The 24710-nt window shown below is 47.8% G+C and overlaps 1 protein-coding gene across 1 annotated transcript in view; it reads right to left on the reverse strand.

Annotated features, from left to right (window-relative positions):
• Positions 1 to 24710, reverse strand: part of adam19b (ADAM metallopeptidase domain 19b) — a 202605-nt gene that overhangs the window by 130793 nt on the left and 47102 nt on the right. Inside the window, exon 3 of the mRNA XM_070878580.1 lies at positions 18419 to 18489. Within this exon, the coding sequence (XP_070734681.1) occupies positions 18419 to 18489 (71 nt within the window). The remainder of the gene's footprint in view (positions 1 to 18418; positions 18490 to 24710) is intronic.

Raw genomic sequence — 24710 nt, forward strand, 5'->3', positions numbered from 1 at the left:
GTGGGCAGATACAGCAGGAGCAGCGAGAGACTGTGGAGAGATGTGATCGGGGCCCAGGAGAGGCGCGAGTTCTGGGCCAGGGGCCCAGGGGCAGCACGGGCCAGTCCACACTGCGATATGTGTGCGCACTAGGTCCATGCAGCAGAGCAGGTCTCCAGTCATCTTGCATAACCCTTGCCACTGGACCAAGACCTAGCTCTGTCAAGCCCGTGTGGTGGCTGGTGTGCAACGGCCACCACACGTTAAAAAAATCTACACACAGGCATCTTCCACCCTTCAGGATGTAGTTCAGGACCTGGAATATTAGGTCCTTCATTGAAACACCTGTGAACTCAGCCTTTTTTGGTGTGGAAGCAAGTCATTTCGAGGGACTGCCTACGATGATGATGATGCAGGAAACGTAGCAGCCAATTTGCCCACAGCAAAGTCCCACAAACAGCAATGAGGTAAATGACCAGGTAATCTGTTTTTTTTAGTGACGTTGGTTGAGGGATAAATATTGGCCAGGACATTGGCGAAAACACCCCTGCTTTTCTTTTACAGTGTCGGTGGGATCTTTTACGTACGCCTGAGAGAGCAGATGGTGCCTCAGTTTAACGTTTCATCCAAAAGATGGCACCTCCAACACTGCAGCACTCCTCCAGTATTGCACTGGAGTACATATAAAATGTCCCAGGGATGGTTTTCTGATTAATTGATACACTGCAACATTATCACTTGCCTTACTGGTTGCACACAAAGCATTGGACATTAAGTTGACAGTATTTGGGGACTGCTGCAAGGCATCTGAACTCCGAGCTGTAATCACAACTGATACTCAAGAGCCTGAGCAAAAACTGTTGCCAGATCAAAGGAACCATGTGCCTTCCCATAAGAGGCTGCTAAATAATAAATGCTTTGCTCTATTAACCGACACATAATACATCCCTGTGGTGTTGAGAGGTTTGCCATCCCTTGTAGGTGGATCTACAACATCTGTAATGTGTGGTTAAAAGAGAATACAAAATCACGCCTAAATAGCACTTCCTCTCGCAACACAGCACCTTGTTCTGGAATATAGTTCCACAGATTGTGCCACCCGCCCCCCCACCCCGCCCACTCCCCACTCTAATACCTGCTACAAGTGAGCATTGTTCAAGGAGAGTCAGAGGACAGAGTGTTGACAGATTGTTGGCACTCCACAAGCCCCCCAACTTGTCCAAAACTACTGCCTATTTTTCTCCCAGCACTAAATGCTGTTCACAGTTCATCCGCACCTCCTCATTCTCACTGAAGTTCACTGGCTCCCTGTTTCCTTCAAAACCTCAAGTTGAAAATTCTCATCTTGCCTATTGGAACTGCCTGGACTCACATTTGACAAATGTATACTTGGCTGATGTACAAGATGGCTGACACCTGGGAAACTCTTCCCTGGCATGTTAGTGCCTTCAAGCAGAAGGTAGAAAGATTCAGAGCAAACACAATTGATGATATGAATAGCTAGGGTCTCAGGCTGCGAATGTTTGTCAATGGACACATTTTAACAAGTAATAGAGCTTGTTAGAGTAATATTATCTACAACAACAACTTGCATTTTTTTAAATTCATTCCTGGGATGTGGGCGTCACTGACAATGACAGCATTTATTGCCCATCCTCATTGCCCTTGAGAAAGTGGTGGTGAGCCCCTTTCTTGAATGGCTGCAGTCTGTGAGGTGAAGGTACACCCACAGTGCTGTTAGGGAAGAAGTTATAGGATTTTGACCCAGCGACAATGCAGGAACGGTGATATATTTCCAAGTCAGGATGGTGTGTGACTTGAAAGGGAACTTGGAAGTGGTGATGTTCCCATGCACCTGCTGTCCCTTGTCCTTCTTGGTCGTAGAGGTTACGAGTTTGGGAGGTGCTGTCGAAGAAGCCTTGACAAGTTGCTGCAGTGCTTCTTCTTCTTAGGCGGTCCCCCGTATCGACGATGACTTGTTTCCACACCAAAAAGGGATGAGTTCACAGGTGTTTCAATGAGGGACCTGATATTCCAGGTCCCGAACTACATGTTGAAAGGTGGAAGATGCCTGTGCGTGGATTTTGTTAACGTGTGGTGGCACTAAGTCTTGGTCCAATGGCAAGGATTAACCAAGACGACTGGAGACCAGCACTGCAGCCATGGTGCGCCGGTGGTGGAGGGAGTGAATCTATAAGGTGGCCAATAAAGTGGGCTGCTTTGTCGACATTCTTGAGTGTTGTTGGTGCTGCACTCATCCAGGCAAATGGTGACTATTCCATCACACTCCTGACTTGTGCCTTGTAGATGGTGGAAAGATTTTGGGGAGTCAGAAGGTAAGACACTCGCCACAGAATACCCAGCCTCTGATCTGCTCTTGTAGCCACAATATATATGTGGCTGGTCCAGTTAAGTTTCTGGTCAATGGTCACCCCTAAGATGTTGATGGTGGGAAATTCGGCGATGGTAATTCCGTTGAATGTCAAGGGGAGTTGGCTAGACTCTCTCTTGTTGGAGAGGGTCATTGCCTAATACTTGTATAGCACAAAATTTACTCAATATAGCTCAAGCCTGAATGCTGTCCAGATCTTACTGCTTGTGGGTACGGACTGTTTCATTATCTGAGGAGTTGCGGATGGAATTGAACACTGTGCAAGCATCAGTGAACATCCCCACTTCTGACCTTATGATGGAAGGAAGGTCATTGATGAAGCAGCTAAAGATGGTTGGGGCTAGGTCACTGCCCTGAGGAACTCCTGCAGCGATGTCCTGGGGCAGAGATGATTGGCCTCCAACAACCACAACCATCTTCGTTTGTGTTAGGTATGACTCCAGCCAGTGGAGAGTTTTCTCCCTGGTTCCCATTGGCTTCAATTTTACTAGGGATCCTTGATGCCACACATGGTCAAATGCTGCTTGATGTCAACGGCAGTCACTCTCACCTCACCTCTGGAATTCAGCTCTTTTGTCCATGTTTGGACCAAGGCTATAATAAGATCTGGAGCCGAGTGGTCCTGACGAAACCCATACTGCGCATCAGTGAGCAGGTTATTGGTGAGTAAGTGCCGCTTGATAGCACTGTCGACGACATTTAGCACCACTTTGCTGATAATTGAGAGTAGACTGATGGGGTGGTAATTGGTCGGATTGGATTTGTCCTGATTTTTGTGGACAAGACATTCCTGGGTAGCTTTCCACATTGTTGGACAGATGTCAGTGTTGTAACTGTACTAGAACAGCTTGGCTAGAGGCGCAGCTAATTCTGGAGCACAAGTCTTCAGCACAACAGCCGGGATATTGTCGGGGCCCATAGCCTTAGCTGTATCTAGTACGCTCAGCCATTTCTTGATATCACATGGAGTGAATTGAATTGACTGAAGACTGGTTTCTGTGATGGTGGGGAACTCAGGAGGAGGCCAAGATGGAACATCTACTCGTCACTTCTGGCTGAAGATTGTTGTAAACATTTCGGCCTTGTCTTTTGCAGTCACTTGCTGGGCTCCACCATCATTGAGGATGGCGATGTTGATGGAGCCTGCTCCTCCTGTTAGCTGTCCACTCCCATTCACGACTGGATGTGGCAGGACTGCAGAGCTTTGAAATGATACGTTATTTATGGGATCCTTAGATCTATCAATAGCATGTTGCTTCCGCTGTTTAGCATGCATGTAGTCCTGTGTTGCAGCTTCCCCAGGTTGGCACCTAATTTTTAGGTACACCTGGTGCTGCTCCTGGCATTCTCTTCTGCACTCCTCATTGAATCAGGGTTGGTTCCCTGGCTTGACGGTAATGATAGAGTGAGGGATATGCCGGGCCATGAGGTTACAGATTGTGGTGGAATACAATTCTGTGGCTGCTGATGGCCCACAGTGCCTCATGGATGCCCAATTTTGTGCTGTTAGATCTGTTCTATAGCACCTTTACCGTCGCAAGGCACTTCATGGGAAGGTTATCAAACAGAATTTGACACCAAGCCACATAAGGAGATATTAAGACAGAAAGCTTGGTCAAAGAGGTAGATTTTGAAGAGCATCTTAACAGAGGAAAGAGAGGTAGAGTGATAGGTTTAGCTAGGGAATTCTTGGCAGCTGAAGGTATAACCGCCAATGGTGAAGAAAAGGAAATCGGAAATGCGCAAGAGGCCAGAGATCTCTAACAGCGTAAAGTGTTTTTTTTGGCAACGTGGTTTGTCCAACTGTGACAGATTCCCCGGACAAGACTTTTGGAATATTTCCAGTTTGCTGCAAACCATTCGATCAGTGAATTCAAACACTGGCCCGAAATTTTTAATTGTGTGAACTGTGACTGGCTTTCCCTCAGGTTGCTTATAGGAACAGTGTCCCACAGAGACAAGTGCAGAGCAACCACTGGGTGGATAGCTTACTATGAAAATTCAGCTCAAAACCTACAACTTTTGATCCCTTGGTAAGTTTGTATTTACAGTGCTAATATTCTGTGATGAGTTTTTATCCAAAATGGGAAACAATCAATATCACAATTAGCAATCATAGCTTTAAACAGGTACCTGGCTTTACCGACCTGGTTAAAATGTCTTCAAAATGACTATCACTTTAAGACAAAAGCCTTTCTTCACAATATCAAGTATGAATGATTAATCCTATTTGGCCCATCTATAGAGACCTATGGCCACTACTTCGCAGCAGTTAATTGCCTCTCCAATGACTCCTGACATTTTACCACACCACATTAGCCAGAGGACCATCTAGGATAAAAACAGAAAATGCTGGAAATACTCAGCAGGTCAGGCAGCATCAATGGAGAGAGAAACAGAGTTCACCTTTTGTCAGAGGTGTTAAATCACTCTCCAGATGGAGATGTCCTTCCTAACATCAGTTCTGAACTTGCCTTTGACTAGATTGTCCCCTTGTCCGACTACCATGGTTTGATCTGGAAAAATGCTGTGCATTAACCTTTCCGCTGTACTTCAATGGGTGTAACATCATTTCAGAAGGGTATGAATTAAAGTCCCACTTCAGAGACACGAGCACAAAAATCCAAGCCAACACTCCAGTACAGCGCCGAGGGAGTTTAATGTTCTCCCCCAGACGAGACATCAAACCCAGTTCCCGTCTGCTCTTTCAGATAGATGTAAAATATCCCACAACACTATTTGACGAAGAGCAGGGAAGTTCTCCCAGTGTCCTGGCCAACATTTATCCCTCAACCAATACCAAAAACAGAATCAGGTAATTTATTTCATTACTATTTGTGGTAGCTTGCTGTGCACAAATTGGCTGCCACGATTCAAAAGTACTTGATTGGTTTTAAAATGGTTTGGGACATCCTGAGCTCATGAAAGGTGCTATAAAAATTTAAGTCTTTCTTGTCTTCCTGGCCAAAACCATATAAGTTGCCATCATAACTTTATGTTTTGAAGTATGTCGTTTCTTTAGAGCATTTCAGCCTTCACTCATTGTCAGTCTCACTTGTGGTTGAAAGAGCTGATAGCTGGTCTACTTTCAGCCTCTGCCAATCCTGCTCATGGACAACACCAGCCAGCAGTTTAATGCTCTCATCATACTCGCCTTCCTCCCCCTTACCCCACTCTTTGTAGCGAACAGCCATCTCTCGGTTTCTCTCTGCAGAATGGCTGAGATCCGGAACTCTGGATGTTCTTATTGTTGAGATACCTAAATGGAGGAGGAAGTCTCATGAGGTCAGGTGTCAAGAAGATAGAAAATGGTTAAGGAGAACATGTGGCACATCAGGAAGTTGTGGTCAAGTAATGTAATTCTTTGGCTTTAAAAGTCAATAGATTCTAGGAAAAAGAAAAGACTTGCATTTATATAGTGCCTTTCATGACCACTGGACATCTCAGAGCTTTTTACAGCCAATTAAATACTTTTGTAGTGTAGTCACCGTTGTAATGTGAGAAACGTGCCAGCCAATTTGCGCAGAGCAAGCTCCCACAAACAGCAATGTGATAATGAACAGATAATCTGTTTTTGTTATGTTGATTGAGGCATAAATATTGTCGAGGACACTGGGGATAACTCCCCTGCTCTTCTTCAAAATAGTGCCATGGGATCTTTTACGTCCACTTGAGAAAGCAGCCAGGGCCTCAGTTTAACGTCTCATCCAAAAGACGGCACCTCTGTCAGTGCAGCGCTCCCTCAGCACTGCACTGGAGTGTTAACTTAGATTTATGCGCTCAAGTTCAGGAGTGGCATTTGAACCAACAATCTCTCTATTCAAAGGTGAGTGTGCTACCCACTGAGCCACAGCTGACACTTAACATAGGAATGTGAGTCCGATATTCAATCTATCAAAACTGCTCCAGATTTTTGTTAGCCTCTCTACCTTTTTAATGCAATTCCACACTCTTCTCAATATCCTTAATGTCCTTATTTGCCAAGCAAATATCGACTTCTCATTTAAATATTTTAGTTGATTGTGAAAATGCAACCATCTGATGCATATAATCCCACATTCTCACAACCTTTTGTTGTTTTTTTTCTCTCTTGGATTTGGTTCAAACTAGCTTAACTCAGACTCTGAGATTATGTCATCGTGTTCTGGAGTCCTCGACCAGAGGAGAGAGTCATTACCTATCTACCCAGTCAATTCCCTTCATTATTTTGAACATCTCATTCAGATCACTGCTTAACCTCATTCTCTCCAGGGAATATAACCCAATTTTATGCAGTTCATTCCACCCTTGTGAATTGCCAATTCACCTTCTCCAAGCTGGTGTATCTTCTGAAGATACAAATGCCCAAAACTGGACAGAATACATTAAGTCGGACCAGCATTTTATAGAACAGTAATAATATATTCTTCCTCTTAGATTCCACGGGGCCGAAATTACCCACCGCTGGAAATGGGGCACATGTTTCTAGTGTTTTTGCTGGCACAGGGGATGAGGTGGCCTCTTGAGTGAAATTCCGCTCTTTGGCTTTTTTTTTGGCGGACCGGAAGTCGCTCATAATGGGGCGGATATGCAGCGGTAAGCACACTAGAGGGGCAGAAGTTGGGGTGGGGTGTAGTGTCCGCTGCTGTCAGTCATCAGCCTGGCGCTGATGATGTCATCATGGCACTGCGTCACCACGGCTCTCCCCTCCACTTAAATCGCCTGTGCGATTTTTAAAGTTCAGTCCACTGGGTCACCAGGGAGGATTTCGGCAGGGCTGTTGGCGACCCAGCTGAACCCGGGAGCAAAAATGTCGACCCGACATGGCAGTCGGCCAACAAAAAAAAACATGGCGACAGCGGCAGCCGCCCTCCCCTTTAATGGGAGTCGCACTGCTATTTCAGAAGGCCACAGCCTCACTGCACTGATTTTCTTGGCGGAATTTCACTGTCGAGGGAGAACATTGGCGGTGCGCACTCTGATGATGCACTTAGGACAAATTTGCCGCAATGGAGTGGTGGGGGATGGGGGCTAGCGGGTCATCCGGGATACCGCAGGAGCGGAATTTTGATACTGGCGACCAATACACAAAAGATCGGCAGCCATTGCACTCTGCAGCATGGCCGCCGATTTCTGGTATTAACAGGCCTTAAGGAAAGGGGCAATTTTGGCCCTGTCAGCTCTTGTCATGAAGCTAGGTATCCCATAAGTCTTTTTCATTGCTTTTTGTACCTTTTAATGAATGATATACCTGGGATCCTAAGACCCTTTATCTATCTACCCTCTCCACCCATAGGGTCTTGAATTGAAGTCAATGGAAAGGAAAATCTGGTGGGGATGCATATCAGGCCGTCAATCCACTATTGCCCATTCTGTGCCCCTGCCAAAGTTGAATTGCATCTCCCAGTACGTTCCCCATTTATACAGTATTTCCAGCTGCAATTCTGATGCTCAAAGTCCATTTCCTCACACTTTGTTATGTTAACTGGATCTGCCATTTTTCTGTCCATCTATATGGCAATTTTCTGCTCTCTTCTTCACAATTCACTATACCTCCTGTCTTAGTATCCACTGTGAATTGTGGATTTTTCCCTTTCTTTTCCTAAAATAGGGAGGATTGAGGAAGGTAGAGAGTTCCACAACTTTGAACTGTAGGAGAGCATGGTGTAAATTTTTATCTTCACCGCACAGGCAATAGCTTACAGGAGTGGGTCGGTCGCCCATTATCGGAACCATTCAATTTCCATTTCATTGATTTGAAGGTCAGCATTTATTGCCCAACCCTCGTTGCCCTTGAGAAGGTGATGGTGGACTTTCTTCTTGATCTGATGTAATGCATGTGAAGGAGCTCCCACAATGCTGTTAGGTTAGGAGTTCCAGGATTTTCACAGGGCGACGATGAAGGAATGGTGATATATGCCCAAGTCGGAATGGTGCGTGACTTGGAGAGGAACTTGGAGATGATGCTGCTCCCATGCACTTGCTGCCCTGGTGGAAGTCATGGCTTTGGGAGGTGCTGTCAAAGAAGCCTTGGTGAGTTTCTACAGTGCATCCTGTGGAGATACATACTGCAGCCACGGTGTGCTGAAGGTTGAGAGAATGGATGTTCAAGCCAATGGATGGGGCATCGATCAAGCGGGCTGCTTTGTTTTGTCAAATCTGCCTTTAAATGCTCTTATGTGTCGTTCATGTTTTGTATCATTTTGTAAGATTGCCTTGGGATGAATTGTCGCATTCTTGCCCATGGCATGGCATTTCTGCATGTAGGTGCACTCACCTCACTCACCTCACACAAGTAGTTATGCGAAAATGCAAAATTGCAACGGACAGTACTTTTGAGAAGTGAGCCATTCAGATTAAATTTCTGCCTCACAATACCAAAGATAAAGCCCTTTTTATGTCCTTTTATAGTTAATACGACAATCCTGAACTTTTTCATTGAGACAAATCTTTTTGCACATTAGGCAGGCTCTTGGACCAACAAAAATACTCTCAACACTGCGTAGGTTGGCTGACGTTCAATTCTAAGGTCAACTTCTCTAAAGAGAAACTGTAACAATTGCCAAAGATGAAGGCCTTGAAATGATGAGATCACTGCTGTAAGCACAGAATGATTGTGTTTTAAAGCAATGTGCTCTGTTTGCCAATGCAACATCATTTCAACTAAGTCTTGTTAAACCAACTTCCCTGACATTCCCTTGGTACATTTTCACACAGTTGCCGGGAACACAGATAGAAGGACTGCCAAATTGACATTGAGATGCATGGTCATACAGAGCGCTTTTCTTTTTGGAGGGTGGGACTTGTGATTTTTTTTTCATTGACAATCCTAGGCACAGGGTAAAGGTCCACCATGCAAGAAACCACCACAGTTGAAAAGGAAAATATTGAGAGCAAGTTTTGCTTCAATGTTAAAGGGGGAAATAAAATGAGAGTCCCATGAGATACATGGGATCGTTGTCTGTACTTGAGAGATATGGACTTCCAATGTATACAGGGCTGCTCCATTACATTCAGTGACATTTATGGTGACATATCTTGAAGGCTCTTAAGGCACAGCATGTCCTTCTGGCCTTTATCGCTCATCTAGTCACCTGATATTGAACAAGAGCGCAGGTGAACTCCCAATGCTTATTCCAGCTTACCTCGATTTGACATTTGTCATGTTTGTAACCTTCATGTAACTGTAACCTTCATGTAACACTGTACACTGTATACACATAAGAAATGCACACCTTGACCACAGGGGGTGAAATTGTGGGAGACACCCCTCACCTGGTCATCCAGGTATATAAAGGGAGGTCCCACGCAGGATCATTACTTCTTGGTCCTGTGAATAAAGGTACAGGTCACAGAGTGACCTTGTCTCCAGTATGTGCCTCATGTTGATTTGCTGTAGTGTGTAAGGACATAACATTTGGCGATGAGAAACGGGAATCAATGACTTTTGAGAATGGCCACAGTAGCATGGAGGAACGGTACTGTGTTGGTGAGGACTGGGACGATTTCATTGAGAGGCTCCAGCAGAGCTTTGTCACGAAGGACTGGCTGGGAGCGGCAGTGGCTGACAAGCGAAGGGCGCACCTACTGACCAGCTGTGGACCTAAGACGTACGTGCTGATGAAAGACCTACTCACATCCGAGAAGCCAGCGGACAAGACCTTCGAGGAGTTCAGCAAACTGATCGGTGTGCACCTCAAACCGGCGAGCAGTATACACATGGCCCGACACTGGTTCTATACGCACCGACGTTGGGAAGGGCAGAGCATACCGGACTTTGTTGCGGACTTTCGGCGCTTGGCCAGCCTCTAAGTTCACAGACGTCTGCAGGGTGGAGATTTCTTCATTGAGGGCATTGGTCATGCCGAGATTTTTAGGAAGCTAATTGAGACCAAGGACTTGACCTTGGAAGCAGCGGCGTTGATGGCTCAAACCTTCATGGCGGGGGAGGAGGAAACCAAGACCATATACGCGCGTAACTCTGCTCCCAACGTAGCAATGGAGCAGGGAGTTAACAGGGTAAACGCGACTCAGAATTCCGCAGGCAGGCAATTCGACACCAACCAGGCAGTAACAGATTCTAGGGTGGGTCCTCAACAGACACAATGACAGGTTGAACGGACATTTACACCATCAAAAGGGACAATACGTCCCGGGATGGGGCCATTGACACCCATTAACAGAGTGCTCAAAGAGTAATCAGAGAGGAATGCCTGGTAACAGCTCTTTTGTTCACAACAATCTCAGCTCATGCCGGAGGTGCGGGGGCAGACATGCAGGTTTCAGCAATTTATCTGCAGAAATTGTAACTTAAGTGGACATTTAGCCAGGATGTGCAGGAAGCCTGCAGCGAGACTGGTCCACGAAGCGGATGAACCACAAGAGGGGTCTGCAAGGCAGGGTTATACTTGGGACACAGCAATGGACGCTGAAGTTCAGCGGGATCAGGTGGCAAACATCCATAGCTCATACACAAAAACGCCACCTATGATGATGAGAGTACTGCTAAATGGCATCCCAGTATGCATGGAACTGGACACAGGAGCCAGCCAGTCACTTATGAGTGTCCAACAATTCGAGAAGTTGTGGCCACTCAGCATTAGCAGAACCAAACTAGAACGCATTGACACGCATTACAGACATACACCAAAGAGATCATCCCAGTGCTAGGCAGTGCAATGTTGGTGGTTACGCATAATGGATCAGAGAACCGGCTGCCACTCTGGATTGTCCCAGGAAATGGTCCCGCGCTTTTGGGGAGGAGCTGCCTAGCCGAGATGAACTGGGAATGGGGGGATGTGCAGGCCATTTCATCTGTAGAGCGAAGTTCATGCTCACAGGTCTTACAAAAGTTTGAGTCATTATTTCAACCTGGTGTCAGGACTTTCAAGGGCACCAAAATAAGGATACACATCACCCCGGATGCCACACCGGTGCACCACAAAGCCAGAGTTGTGCCGTATGTGATGCGGGAGAAAATTGTGAGTGAGTTGGACAGCTTGCTAAGAGCGGGCATAATTTCACCCGTTGAATTCAGCGACTGGGCAAGCCCCATCGTCCCTGTTCTAAAAACAGATGGCTCGATCAGGATCTGTGGCGGCTACAAGGCCACTATCAATCGAGTGCACTTCAGGACCAATACCCGCTTCCGAGAGCGGAGGATCTTTTTGCCATGCTGGAATGCGGCAAGCTGTTCACCAAGTTGGACCTCACCTCAGCCTACATGATTCAGGAACTGGCCAAACAATCCAAGCTACTGACCACCATCACCACGCACAAGGGGCTGTTTGTCTACAACAGGTCCGTTTGGCATTCGTTCAGCAGCCGCTATCTTTCAAAGGAACATGGAAAGCCTGCTCAAATCCATCGTATTTCAGGACCACATCCTTATCATGGGTCGAGACACCGAGGAACACCTCCACAACCTGGAGGAGGTGCTACGCCAACTGGACCGGGTAGGCCTGCAACTAAAGAAGTCCAAATATGTGTTTTTGGCCCCAGAGGTCGAGTTTTTGGGCATGAGGGTTGCTGCAGACGGGATCCGGCCTACCGAATCCAAAACGGAGGCGATCCGCCGCGCGCCCAGGCCCGGCAACTCATCGGAGTTGCGTTCATTTCTGGGACTCTTGAACTATTTCGGGAACTTTCTGCCGAACTTAAGTACATTGTTGGAGCCGCTGCACGCGCTCCTGCATAAGGGTTGCGATTGGTTTTGGGGGGATTGTCAGGAACGGGCATTCAATCGGGCGCGAAACCTGCTTTGTTCTAATAAGTTGTTGACCCTGTACGACCCCTGTAAGAAATTGGTTTTGACATGTGATGCATCATCCTATGGGGTTGGGTGCGTGTTGCAGCAGAGTAATGATGAGGGCCAACTCCAGCCTTTGGCTTATGCTTCCAGGTTGCTCTCCCAAGCAGACAGGGGGTATGGGATGGTTGAAAAGGAAGCACTCGCATGTGTCTACGGGGTGAAAAAGATGCACCAGTACCTTTTTGGCAGAAGGTTCGAGTTAGAAATGGACCACAAACCGTTAACATCCCTGTTGTCTGTCAGCAAAGCTGTCAATGCCAATGCGTCAGCTCGCATACAGCGACGGGTTCTCACGCTGGCTGCGTATGATTACACCATACAGTACCGGCCAGGCACCGAAAATTGCGCTGACGCGCTCAGCAGGCTTCCACTGGCCACCACTGAGGGGGAGCGGAGCAAAGCGCTGAGATGGTCATGGCTGTCAATGCCTTTGACAGCGCAGGCTCCCCCATCATAGCCTGCCAGATCAAAATCTGGACAAACAGAGATCCCCTCCTGTCCCTGATTAAGAAATGTATCCTGACTGGGGATTGGGCGCCCACAAACGGAGCATGCCCTGAAGAGGTCAGACCGTTTCACGACAGATGGATGAACTCTCCATCCAAGCCGACTGCCTACTATGAGGCAGCCGGGTAGTCATGCCCCAGAGGGGTAGGGAAGCATTCATCAGGGAACTCCACAGCGAGCACTCAGGCATTGTGCTAATGAAGGCCATTGCCCGGTCACACGTATGGTGACCGGAAATTGATGCAGACCTGGATCACTGTGTTCGCAGGTGCACGACATGCGCCCAGCTGGGCAATGCCCCTAGGGAGGCCCCACTCAGCCCGTGGCCCTGGCCCACCAAGCCGTGGTCACGCATTCACGTAGGCTACGCGGGCCCGTTCATGGGGAAAATGTTCCTCATTGTTGTTGATGCGTACTCAAAATGGATCGAGTGCACCATATTGAATTTGTGCACGACATCCACCACAGTGGAGAGTCTGCGTGCGGTCTTTGCGACCCATGGCCTGCCGGACATCCTGGTTAGCGACAACGGCTCGTGCTTCACCAATTATGAATTCCGGGGGTTCATGTCGGGTAATGGCATTAAACATGTCAGGACAGCACCGTTCAATCCGGCTTCCAATGGCCAGGCAGAATGTGCGGTCCAAATAATAAAGCAAGGCATGCTCCGGATTCAAGGACCCTCTCTTCAATACTGTCTATCGCGCCTCCTGCTGGCCTACCGGTCCTGACTGCACTCGCTCACGGGAGTCCCACCAGCAGAACTACTCATGAAATGTACATATAAAACTCGGCTGTCCCTCATCCATCCAGTCCTGTCAGACATTATTGCGGGCAAGCGCCAGTCCCAAAATGAGTGCCATGACCGTAACACAAAGGGGAGATGCATAAAAATCAATGACCCTGTATTTGTTCTTAATCATGCTGTGGGGCCCAAGTGGCTCAAGGGTACTGTAATTGGTAAAGAGGGGAATAGGGTCATAGAGGTCAGACTTAACAATGGACAGATATGCCGCAAGCATCTGGACCAAGTAAAAAAAAAGGTTCAGCATGGACACTGAGGAGCCTGAGGAAAATCATGAGATGCTGCCCACACCACTGCCAGTGAATGAGCAACAAGAACCGTCAGCAGCATGCACAGTCCCTGCGGCCAGCCTGGATGAGCCAGAATCACCACAGGTGACAAAGACGCATGCCAAGGCTCAACAACCAGAGCCCCAACTGCAGCGCTCCATGAGAGAGCGTCGACCACCTGAAAGACTCAATCTTTGATCCAAAGACGTTTGGGGGGAGGTGATGTCATGTTTGTAAACTTCATGTAACTGTAACCTTCATGTAACAACACTGTACACATAGGAAATGCACACCTTGACCACAGGGGGTGAACCTGTGGGAGGCACTCCTCACCTGGTCATTCAGGTATATAAAGGGAGGTCCCACGCAGGGTCATCACTTCTTGGTCCTGTGAATAAAGGTACAGGTCATAGAGTGACCTTGCCTCCAGTATGTGCCTCGTGTTGATTTGCTGTAGTGTGTAAGGACATAACAACATTAACATAAGAGAATCTAAAATCTGCCATGTGGGAACTACAGATTTAACAGATAGAAAGAAAAGGAAAACGTGGATGCTGGAAATCAGAAATAAAAACAGAGATACAGCCAATGCACAGCAAATCAGTCGGCATCTGAAAGAGAAAGGACAGGTTTTGAATGAGACTGTTCCTCACAGCTCTTGGTTAAATAGGCAGTCACCAATTACCTGTCCCCATCTCAAACTGCTCCTATCCTTTCTTGTTTGTGGCTATATATTTTCCAACCATTCTGATTGACGGTAATGCCGTAAACTTTAATTCATTTTTCTCTTTTCCACCTGCTGTGTATTGTCTGTGAGATCAGGACATGTTTAGTTCTTGCTGAACTTATTTTGGGGCTCATTAAAATTGAATATTGAAAGATTGTGGCCTAGAAATTGGGGAACGCTGGAAACCTGCCGCTAACATCAGCGTCCAGCCAAGCTGTTTCACCACTGAGGTGCAAAAAGTGAAGTTTAAAAGAAGAACCCTGGCAAAGGAGGTGTTTGAAGTTCTGCAGTCCCTCCTTATAATCCTGCCAGACTCCCCATGGCCGTTAACGCTGCTGATGTCCTTTAGCTCAGGCGCCAATGTGAGCAGAAAACTCCAAAATGGATGACTCGGTCGGCGTCATCTCGGTGATGCCAATTGACATTACACTCCACCTCATTAAAATACTCTTGCCAAGATCAGTTAACGGCATCGCTGAAAACCTGCCGAAAATGACCGCCGCTGCGGTAACCCCCCCCACCAGCTGCCGGAAGAATGCCGTGCCATTTCATGGCGCTAATGGGTGGCACAAAGCACCTGAAATTCTAGGCCAAGAAACGGATTTATTAGAAGTTTAAAGGATTGTCACATTCAACTGATCCAGCTCTGCTTACAGTCTCCTCCAGCAGACTGCCTTCCTTGTCTAACTGATTGGCACATTGCTACATTATGAAATATTGACTGTTACTCACACTGAAATGTAACAATGACACTTACTGAAGTAAAGGGACATCAATATCTGACTGCAGGCTGCTTACAGTGTGTCTGTGACCCGGGATGAAATCACAGAATAGAGCTAATTTTATCTCTCTGGTTAATTTAATTATTGAGAGGACCAGTCAGGCTGTAAATCAAACAAGATCACTTCATAGTAGGTTCTGCAAAACCTCAAACCCGAACCAAAGCAGTAGAATTCAATAATATATTCATTTCTTACAGTAGACGCTATATCCGCTTTAATGAGATATGATTGCAGATGTTACAGACTGTAATGTGCCAGGAGTGCCAACCATAGTGTGCCAACCATAGTGTGCCAGGAGTGTGAACCATAGTGTGCCAGGGGTGCCAACCATAGTGTACCAGGAGTGCCAACCATAGTGTGCCACATGTGCCAGGAGTAGCAGCTGTTGCATGCTAGCAATGCTAATCATAATATGCCAGAAGGGACTGTCAGTGAAAGCCATAGCATGTGGCCTTGCTAGCAGTAGTGAGCCGGCTGTAGTATAGTGCCAGCTGTAGTATGTGGCCATGTCGGCTGCAGTGTGCCAGCAGTAGCTTTAGTGTAGCTATGTGCCACACTACAAGAAAAGCCACAAGTGATGCTGCTTGTGCTGACAGAGAATACCGCTGTAAATCAGGCAGATGCTGATCAGACAAAATCACCACACAAAAACCAGTTCACTGTAAACGGCTTGCACTGGGGCTCTCCCGGGACGCTCCTGCTGTAACACTGCCGGAAGGGTCAGGAATTAGGCACAGAGCCTAATGGGTCTCTGGGCCCCGTCCTTTCCTCCCAAGGTTATGGGTTTTCTTGTTTAAAATAGTGTACATCCATCCACCCCCAAACTGGGTCACCATGTCAGAGAGGGCACCGGCGGGAGAGGGGACTCCCAGGCCGGGAGTTTCCTCTCCTCGATCGGGCTGAGAACCAATCAACAGGCCGGAACATCCAGTGAAAACATGCATGTCTGTCTGTCTACTGACAGAAGTGTGGCCCATCTTGGAGCTCAGGTCTGAAGTCCTGAGGACTTTAAACATTTGGGTCCCTCATGAGGAGGCAATGGGAATACTCACAGTGGCAGTGGTGGTGAGGGGGGGGAGGGGGCAGTAGTGGTGGGAGGGGAAAACCAACATATAGGCTGGCACCCTCTGCCAGGAGTCCCAGCCTCCTCCAACTAGCAGACACCCAAGAGACATCATAGTATGGGATGGGTGCCCATCACTGGTGTTATAATGAGGTGACCTCCTAGTGACCCCACCTACTGGCGAGGGTTGCCGGTGAACGGTTACCAGTGGCTGCATCCTGGCACTTACCCGATGGTCAGCCCCAACAGTACTCACAAGAGATGTTCCTGGCTTCACAACACCTTGCATGCTCACTTGTTTCTTCCAGCTCTCACACTGGCTGGTACTGGACATGGCATTTATACATACGTATCGGTGATTTCTCAGCCTATACACTGGATGTCCCTGGGCCCTCGCCTCTTCTGGCCCTGAACTCACGCCTCTCCCGGGTCCCGATCATGTCCCTCTACATTCTCTCGCCACTCCTTCGCCCAGACCTCGCTGCTCCTGCTGTATCTGCCCAGGCTCCAATCACCGACCTGGACCTTGATGACATCCCTCTTCGCTGCCGTCGCCCTCCTACACCAGCTCACGCTGTACCTTGAAGTGGTACGCCGCCATGATGTCCTTTTATGGTCCCGACCTGCCGCTGATGGTCTCTCGAAATGTGTGTGCACTAGGCCCATGCAGCAGAGCAGGTCTCCAGTCATCTTGGGTAATCTTTGCCACTGGACCAAGACCTAGCTCTGTCAAGCCCGTGTGGTGGCTGGCGTGCAACGGCCACCACACATTAAAAAAATCCATGCACAGGCATCTTCCACCAATCAAGATGTAGTTCGGGACCTGGAATATTAAGTCCTTCATTGAAACACCTGTGAACTCATCCCTTTTTGACGTGGAAGCAAGTCATCCTCGTTTCGAGGGACCGCCTATGATGATGATGACATTAGATGGCTCTGTACTTGGAGTCTATTTTTAAGTTATGTTAATTATGGCTGCCTCAGAGGAGCAATTCAACTTTGCTATTGACATATATTATCATTAGAATCATAACGTTTCAATAAGAAACAGACCATTCAGCCTGTCAAGTCTGCACTGCTGTTTTTCTCCACCTGAGCCATCTCTCCCACTTGCTCCTTATAGCCTGTAATATTTCTCTTTCTCAAGCAATTATCTGCGTCCCTTTTAAAAGAATTTATGGGCTCGGCTTCATCAACTGTTCGTGGCAGAGAATTCCATACTCTAACCACCATCTGTGTAAAGAAATTTTTCAACTTCCCTTTAATTGGTTTTTATAGAATGAACAGCACAGAAACTGGCTATTTGGCCCAACTGGTCTGTGCCGGTGTTTATGTTCCACACGAGCTTTCTCCCACCCTACTTCACCTAACTCTATCAGCCTATTCCTTTCTCCCTCAAGTGTTTATCTAACTCTCCCTTAAAGGCATCTGTTATTCGTCTCAATTGCTCCATGTAGTAGCAATTTCCACATTCTAATCACTCTCTTTTGTAATTATCTTAAACATACTTCCTCATTAGTGTCTTGCTGGCCACAAGAAACAACCTTATTTGTCTCATCACAATCCTTCATAATATGGAAGATCTCTAACAGGTCACCCCGTAACCTTCTCAGTTCTACAGGAAAAAACACCAACTCCTCAAGTCTCTTGTCATATCTGTTACATCTTCAGTAGTGTGCTAGTGAGTTTACAGTTCACCTTTCCCATTGCTTTTACACCTTTTGTATAATGGACTGTACAAAACTTTACACAATCTCTAAATGCAGTTAAAGGGATTGTACTCTTCCCAGACTGTACCTCCATTTTCTATTGTACCAGTATTCCGAATTGTACATTGTCATTGATAATTTACCCTGTATTCTACATCGTACCCTGTATTCTGTAATCTATCCTGTATTATGTACTGTACCCCATGTTCAGTACTATAATCTATATTCTACACTGTACCCTATTATTCTGCACGATCCTATATTCTATACTGCACCCACATTCTATACTGACTCTATTATGTCCTCTAATCTCTACTGAAACCTATGCTATATATTCTACCTTTTATTTTGTACTGCATTCTATGTTGCATATTGCAAAAAACTCTTGTACTTACTCATTTTTCTGGATCTCCAAAATATGATCTTTTCCTTCAGCTGTGATTTGGATTTCTGCCCAGGCTGGATGCTGCGTGTACAGGGAGGGAGGTTGGAGGGAGGAGGTGGGGGAAAGAAAGAGAGGAAAGCTCCATCAGATATAATTTATTCAGTTGTAGTTGTCCACTTTTTAAAAGATTCATTTGCTGCTAGACCTCGCCCTCAGGCCGAGAGTTCCTCGGTTGTGCCTTCCACTAATTATCAGTATGCTCACAGGATGAGGTAACGGTGCAATGTGTCGGAGGAAGGGATGGAACAGTCCCCTGCAATATTCTTTTGGAGCAAGAGACAAATGCAGCAGCTATCCAATGATACTTATTCAGGTAAAGTAAAGTGGTCTTTGAACAAGGCCGTTTCACTCACACATGGCACATTACACCTGGAGCATCCAGGTTTCAGGTGCAGCTGACACAATGTGAAAGTGTTTCAGGGGACCCTCATCTTTTGTAGGCTGTGAGAAGAAGTTAAACAATTCTGATGAACCCAGCACACTGTGTGATGGGACAATCCACCCAGCCTGACATATTTGTCAATAAGAAAAAAAAAGAAAGAATTTGCATTTATATAGTACTTTTCACATCCTCAGACATCCCATAGCACTTCACAGCCAACTTTTTGAAGTGTGGTCACTATTGTAAGGTGGGAAAATGTGGCAGCCAATATGCACCCAGCAAGGTGTGTCAACTGTGACTCAGTTGGTAGCACACTCGCCTCTGAGTCAGAAGGTTGTGGGTTTAAGTCCCACTCCAGGAACTTGAGCTCATAAATCTAGGCTGACACTCCAGTGCAGTGCTGAGGGAGTGCTCCACTGTCAGAGGTGCCATCTTCCAGATGAAACATTAAACCAGGCCCTGTCTGTCCTCTCAGGTGGACGTAAAAGATTCCATGGCACTATTTTGAAGAAGAGCAGGGAGTTATCCCCGGTGTCCTGGCGAATATTTATCCCTCAATCAACAAAAACAGATTATCTGTCATTTTCACATTGCTGTTTGTGGGAGATAAGTTGGCTGCCGCATTTCCCACATTACAATGAATAAACTCCAAAAGTACTCATTGGCTGTAAAGTGCTTTGAGATGTCCAGTGGTCGTGAAAGGTGCTGTATAAATGTAAGTCTTTATTTTTTCTTTCAGATAATCTATTTTAGCGATGTTGGTTGAGGGATAAATATTGGCCAGGACACCAGTCAAGAGAATTCCCCTGCTCATCTCTGAATAGTGCCATGGATCTTTTATATCCACCCGAGAGGGCAGACAGGGCCTCAATTGAATGTCTCCTCCAAACGATAGCATTGAAGTGTCAGCATAGACTATGTGCTCAAGTCTCTTGAATCCACAACCTTCTGACTCAGAGGCGAGGGTGCTACGACTGATAAAAGAGTGACCTAATTAAAGCGTCTAATGGTGCAACGATGGCTCGGTTAGTAAGTGTACTGCCTGGTATGTTACTGATCTACACAAATCAAGAAGGCCCCGAGTATGACTTCTGGCTTGTGCTGTCAGATTACTATCACGTGACTCCTGCTGGAGCGTACATTTACAGATGTTAGGGCTGAAATTCAGACCGCCAGAAAGCTGGCGCACCTACCCTTTTTTTTAAGTTTTTTCCGCCGGGATCGTTGAGGTGGCCTCTCCATCGATTTTCAGGACTTTGTAGTTTTTTTGCCGTCGAACTGGAAGTCGGTCATAGTGGGGGCGGAAGTGTGGCGGTAAGGCAGGCTGCGGGGCGGAAGTTGGGGTGGGATCGCGTTTCCGCCACTGTCATTCAGGGGAGAGAATCAGGCATTTTTTATCTTCGGCCACTGGGCCACCAGGGAGGGTTTCGGCCGAGCCAGCGGCCTGGCATCCAAGAGAGGGTGCCAGGCTGCCTGTTGGCAGACCGGCCGAACCCGTAGGCAATATTTTGTCGGCATTATGGGGAAGTCGGCCAGCAAAAATAAAGACATGGCAGCCGCAGCAGTGGGCCTCCTCTTGAAGGGCCGCCATGCTGCCAGGCCGCACACAGTGAGGAGAAGGTGCACTGACAGAGAAACCTGTTGGGGGCACCGCGCGATGGGGCAACGATTGCTTTCAATAAATTTTGGTCGCAGTATTCTGCAGGTGCGGGAGAGCGGCGGTGCACTTCATGATTTTTTTAAAATTTCAAAATATGTACTTTATTCATATACAAATTTGCACGATACATTGGGAGGCAGTTCAGTACATTTGGATGTGGTCAGCAATTCCATACAATACATTTGGATGCTGACGGCAGTTCCGTTCAATACATTTGCTTGCTTTACATTTCAAGGTACAATTCAGTACAATCCAGGATACATTGTAATACAGTCATCAAATTACGTTACATGTGGCACTATACAGTACACGGAACGGGTGAGGGTACAGTTACATTTCTTTACAACATACATTACTAAACAGTTGCTGAACTTGCATTATACATGGCACTGCATAAGTGTTTTCAGTTCATGGTGCTCTATGTATACAAAGATTTACAAGTACAGCCCGAGGGGAGTTTTATACTGATTCCAGCCCCTGGGTTTACCGTGGCTTTAAACTGTGGCTCTTCCCCACCGTGCCTTTGCAGCAACTGCACCAATTTTTAGTGCATCCCTCAGCACGTACTCCTGGATCTTGGATTGCGCCAGTCTGCAACACGCAGACGTGGATATCTCCTTGCTCTGGAAGACCAGCAAATTTCGACAAGACCAAAGTGCGTCTTTCACCGAGTTGATGGCCCTCCAGCAGCAGGTGATGTCTGTCTCGGTGTGTGTCCCTGTGAAGTCCGTAGAGCACAGAGTCCTGTGTTACGGAGCTGCTTGGGATGAACCTCGACAGCAACCACTGCATCTCCTTCCAGACCTGCCTTGCAAAGGGGCAGTCCCAAAGGAGATGGATGACAGTCTCGTCCGCACCTCAGCCAACTCGGCGGCAGAGTGCCGTGTCTCTGAAACCCCAGCTGTGCATGAAGGATCTGACAGGTAGGGCCCTTCTCACCGCCAACCGAGCTACATCTTGATGCTTGTGTAAAAGTTCTGGCGATGAGACATTCTGCCAAACAAGTTCAACAGTCTGCTTGGGGAACCATCCGACAGGATCCATCATCTCCTTCTTTTGTAGGGCATCCAGGAACTTGACTGCCGTCCATTGTTTTATGGCTTTGTGGACAAAAGTGTTTTTCTTGAAAAACTTTTCCACGAAGGACAGGTGCTGAGGCATGGTCCAACTGCTCGGAGCGTTCCGCGGCAGCCTGGCCAGACCCATCCTTCACAACACCGGGGACAGATAGAATCTCAGCACGTACTGACACTTGGCATTTGCGTACGAAGGGTCTGCACAGCTTGATGCAGCCGCACACAAAGGTGGCCATCAGGATGAGGGCCACTTTCAGAACGTCCTTTCCCCCCTTGTCCAGAGATTTGTACATCGTGTCTCTGCAGACACGGTCCATTTTCGATCTCCAGATGAAGTGGAAGACGGCTCGGATGACCACCACGCCACAGGAGCGAGGTATGGGCCAGAGCTGCGCCACGTACAACAACACCGAGAGCACCTCACTCCTGATGACCAGGTTCTTTCCTGCAATGGAGAGTTGGTGCAGCTTCCACCATCTGAGTTTATGTTTCGCTTTAGCGATACGCTCCTTCCAGTTTTTGACGCACGCCCCATCCGCTCCGAACCATATTCCCAAAACCTTCAGGTAATCTGACTTCACGGTGAAGGGAATAAAGGATCGTTTGGACTAGCTTCCAAAGAACATGGCCTCGCTTTTGCTGCGATGTACCTTCGCTCCCGAGGCCAGTTCAAACTGGTCGCAGGTTGTGAGCAATCTGTGGACCGACTGCGGATCCGAACAAAAGACGGTGACGTCGTCCATGTACAGGGAGGTCTTGACCTGAGTGCCTCTGCTGCCTGGGATTATTAGCCCCCTAATGCCCGCATCCTTCCTGATGTACTCGGTAACGGGCTCGATACAACACACAAACAAGACAGAGGAGAGGGGACAGCCTTGCCTGACTCCAGACCTGATCGGAAAGCTTTCAGTTTCCCACATGTTGATTAGAACTGTGCTACTGATGTCTGTGTAGAGCAGTTGGCTCCAATTGCGGAAACCCTCCCCAAACCCCATCTTGGAGAGCACGTCCATCAGGTACGTGTGCGATATCCTGTCAAAGGCCTTCTTTTGGTCCAAACTGATTAAACAGGTGTCCACACTCCTGTCCCACACGTAGGCAATCATATCCCTGAGTAGCGCGAGGCTATCAGAGATCTTCCTGCCAGGAACAGCGCAGGCCTGGTCCGGATGGATCGCCAGCTCCAGAGCAGACTTGACCCTGTTTGCGATGACCTTCGACAGGATCTTGTAGTCCACATTGAGCAGCAAAATGGGCCGCCAGTTTTGATTTCCTCCCTCTCCCCCTTCTGCTTGTAGATGAGGGTGATGATGCCTTCCCTCATTGATTCTGACATACTGCCGGCCAGAAGTATACCCCCGTACATTTCCAGCAGGTCTGGGCCCATCCAGTCCCACAGAGCCGAATACAACTCAACCGGTAAGCCGTCGCTTCCGGGAGTTTTACTCGTCGCGAGGGACTGGACGGCCTTTGTCATCTCGTCCAGAGTTAGCGGGTAGTCCAGACTCTCCTGTTCGCTGTCGTCGAAGACCTCTGAGATAGACGACAGGAAAGACAGGGCTGTGGGCTTGACGTCGTACAGCCCGGCATAGAAGGATTTGCTGATTCTCAGCATGTCGGGTTGTGAAGATGTCACAGAACCATCTTCTTCCTTTAGGCTGCTGATCACAGAGCTCCCCCTGTGTACCTTTTGGAAGAAGAAATGCGAACACGTCTCATCCTGCTCGACGGAGCGGACTCTGGAGCAGAAAATGATTTTGGAGGACTCTGAGGCAAAGAGAGAGGCTTGCTGACCCTTCACCTCTTGGAGTTCTCCCGCAACATCGACCCCCATCGACTGCAGCAGGAGCAGGTTTTGCATACTCTTCTGGAGTTGGGACAATTCCCTCTGTCTCCCTCTCGCCTCCTGAACACCTTTAAGGATGAAGAACCTCTTGATGTTTGTCTTGATTGTTTCCCACCAGTGCATCGGGGAATCACAGAGGGGTTTTACTGTTCTCCAACCTCTTGAGTTCCTCAACATTTTCCGGGGTCAACAGTTTCACGTTGAGCTTCCATATCCCTCTGCCAACTTTCTGGTCTTCCTGTGGGAGGCAGTCGGCCAGTAGGAGGCAGTGGTCAGAGAAGAACACCGGCGTGACGTCGGTGGATCTGACCTTGAGCATGTGGGACACAAACAGGAAGTCTATTCTGGAATGGACGGACCCGTCTGGTCTCGACCAGGTGTATCTGCACAGTGCTCCATCTGCAGGGTTGCTGAAGACGTCGCACAGCTTGGCATCTTTTACCGCATCCATCAGGAGTTTTGATGTGGTGTCCAGTTTGCTGTCGGCTCTGCTGGATCGTCCAGCCGCATCGATGATGCAGTTGAAATCACCACCCAGAACGACTGGTCTGGATGTCGCCAGCAGCAGTGGGAGCTGATGGAGGAGGGCCAGCCGCTCGCTTCTGAGAGACGAGGCATACATGTTAATTAGCCTTCAAGGAACATTTTTATACATTACATCTGCTACGAGGAGGCGGCTGCCCAGCACCTCCTTAACTTCGGTGATGGTGAAGTGGCCTCCCCGCAGCAGAATGCCCAGGCCGGAGGAACGGCAATCGTTGCCTCCTGACCAGACGGATGGTCCATGGGACCACCATTGCGACCACTGTCGGTAACTGCTAAAGTGTGGCAGGCTGCACTCCTGCAAGAATAACGGATCTGCCTTGACCTTGGCGAGGTACCCCAAGGTGGAAACACATTGCGCGGTTGACTTAATGCTACGCACGTTAATGGATGCAATCTTTAAACCCATTTTTAATTGGTGATTACAATCCAAAAATTACATTTCGAACATGCAGTCCTTTGGCCCTTTGGCCTGTTCCCGTATACATAGGTTAACTTTAAACTTTTCTACTGCACCTTGGCTGATATATGGGTTGTCCTCTGCCTTGGGGATGGTTCGACCAGGGGACACCAGCAGTGTGGACGGGGGATCCTCCATGTCAACTGGGCTGCCCTTGCCTGGTGTTGGCTGTTCCTTGTGTGCATCCCCTGTGGTGTCGTCGCTCACAGCGTTCTGGAGCTGGGGTGCATCTGTCACTTCGCCGCTCCCAGAGATCCGGAGCGGGGGTGCATTGG

This window comes from Pristiophorus japonicus, chromosome 4, assembly GCF_044704955.1.
Source record: "Pristiophorus japonicus isolate sPriJap1 chromosome 4, sPriJap1.hap1, whole genome shotgun sequence".
Lineage (NCBI taxonomy): Eukaryota > Metazoa > Chordata > Chondrichthyes > Pristiophoridae > Pristiophorus > Pristiophorus japonicus.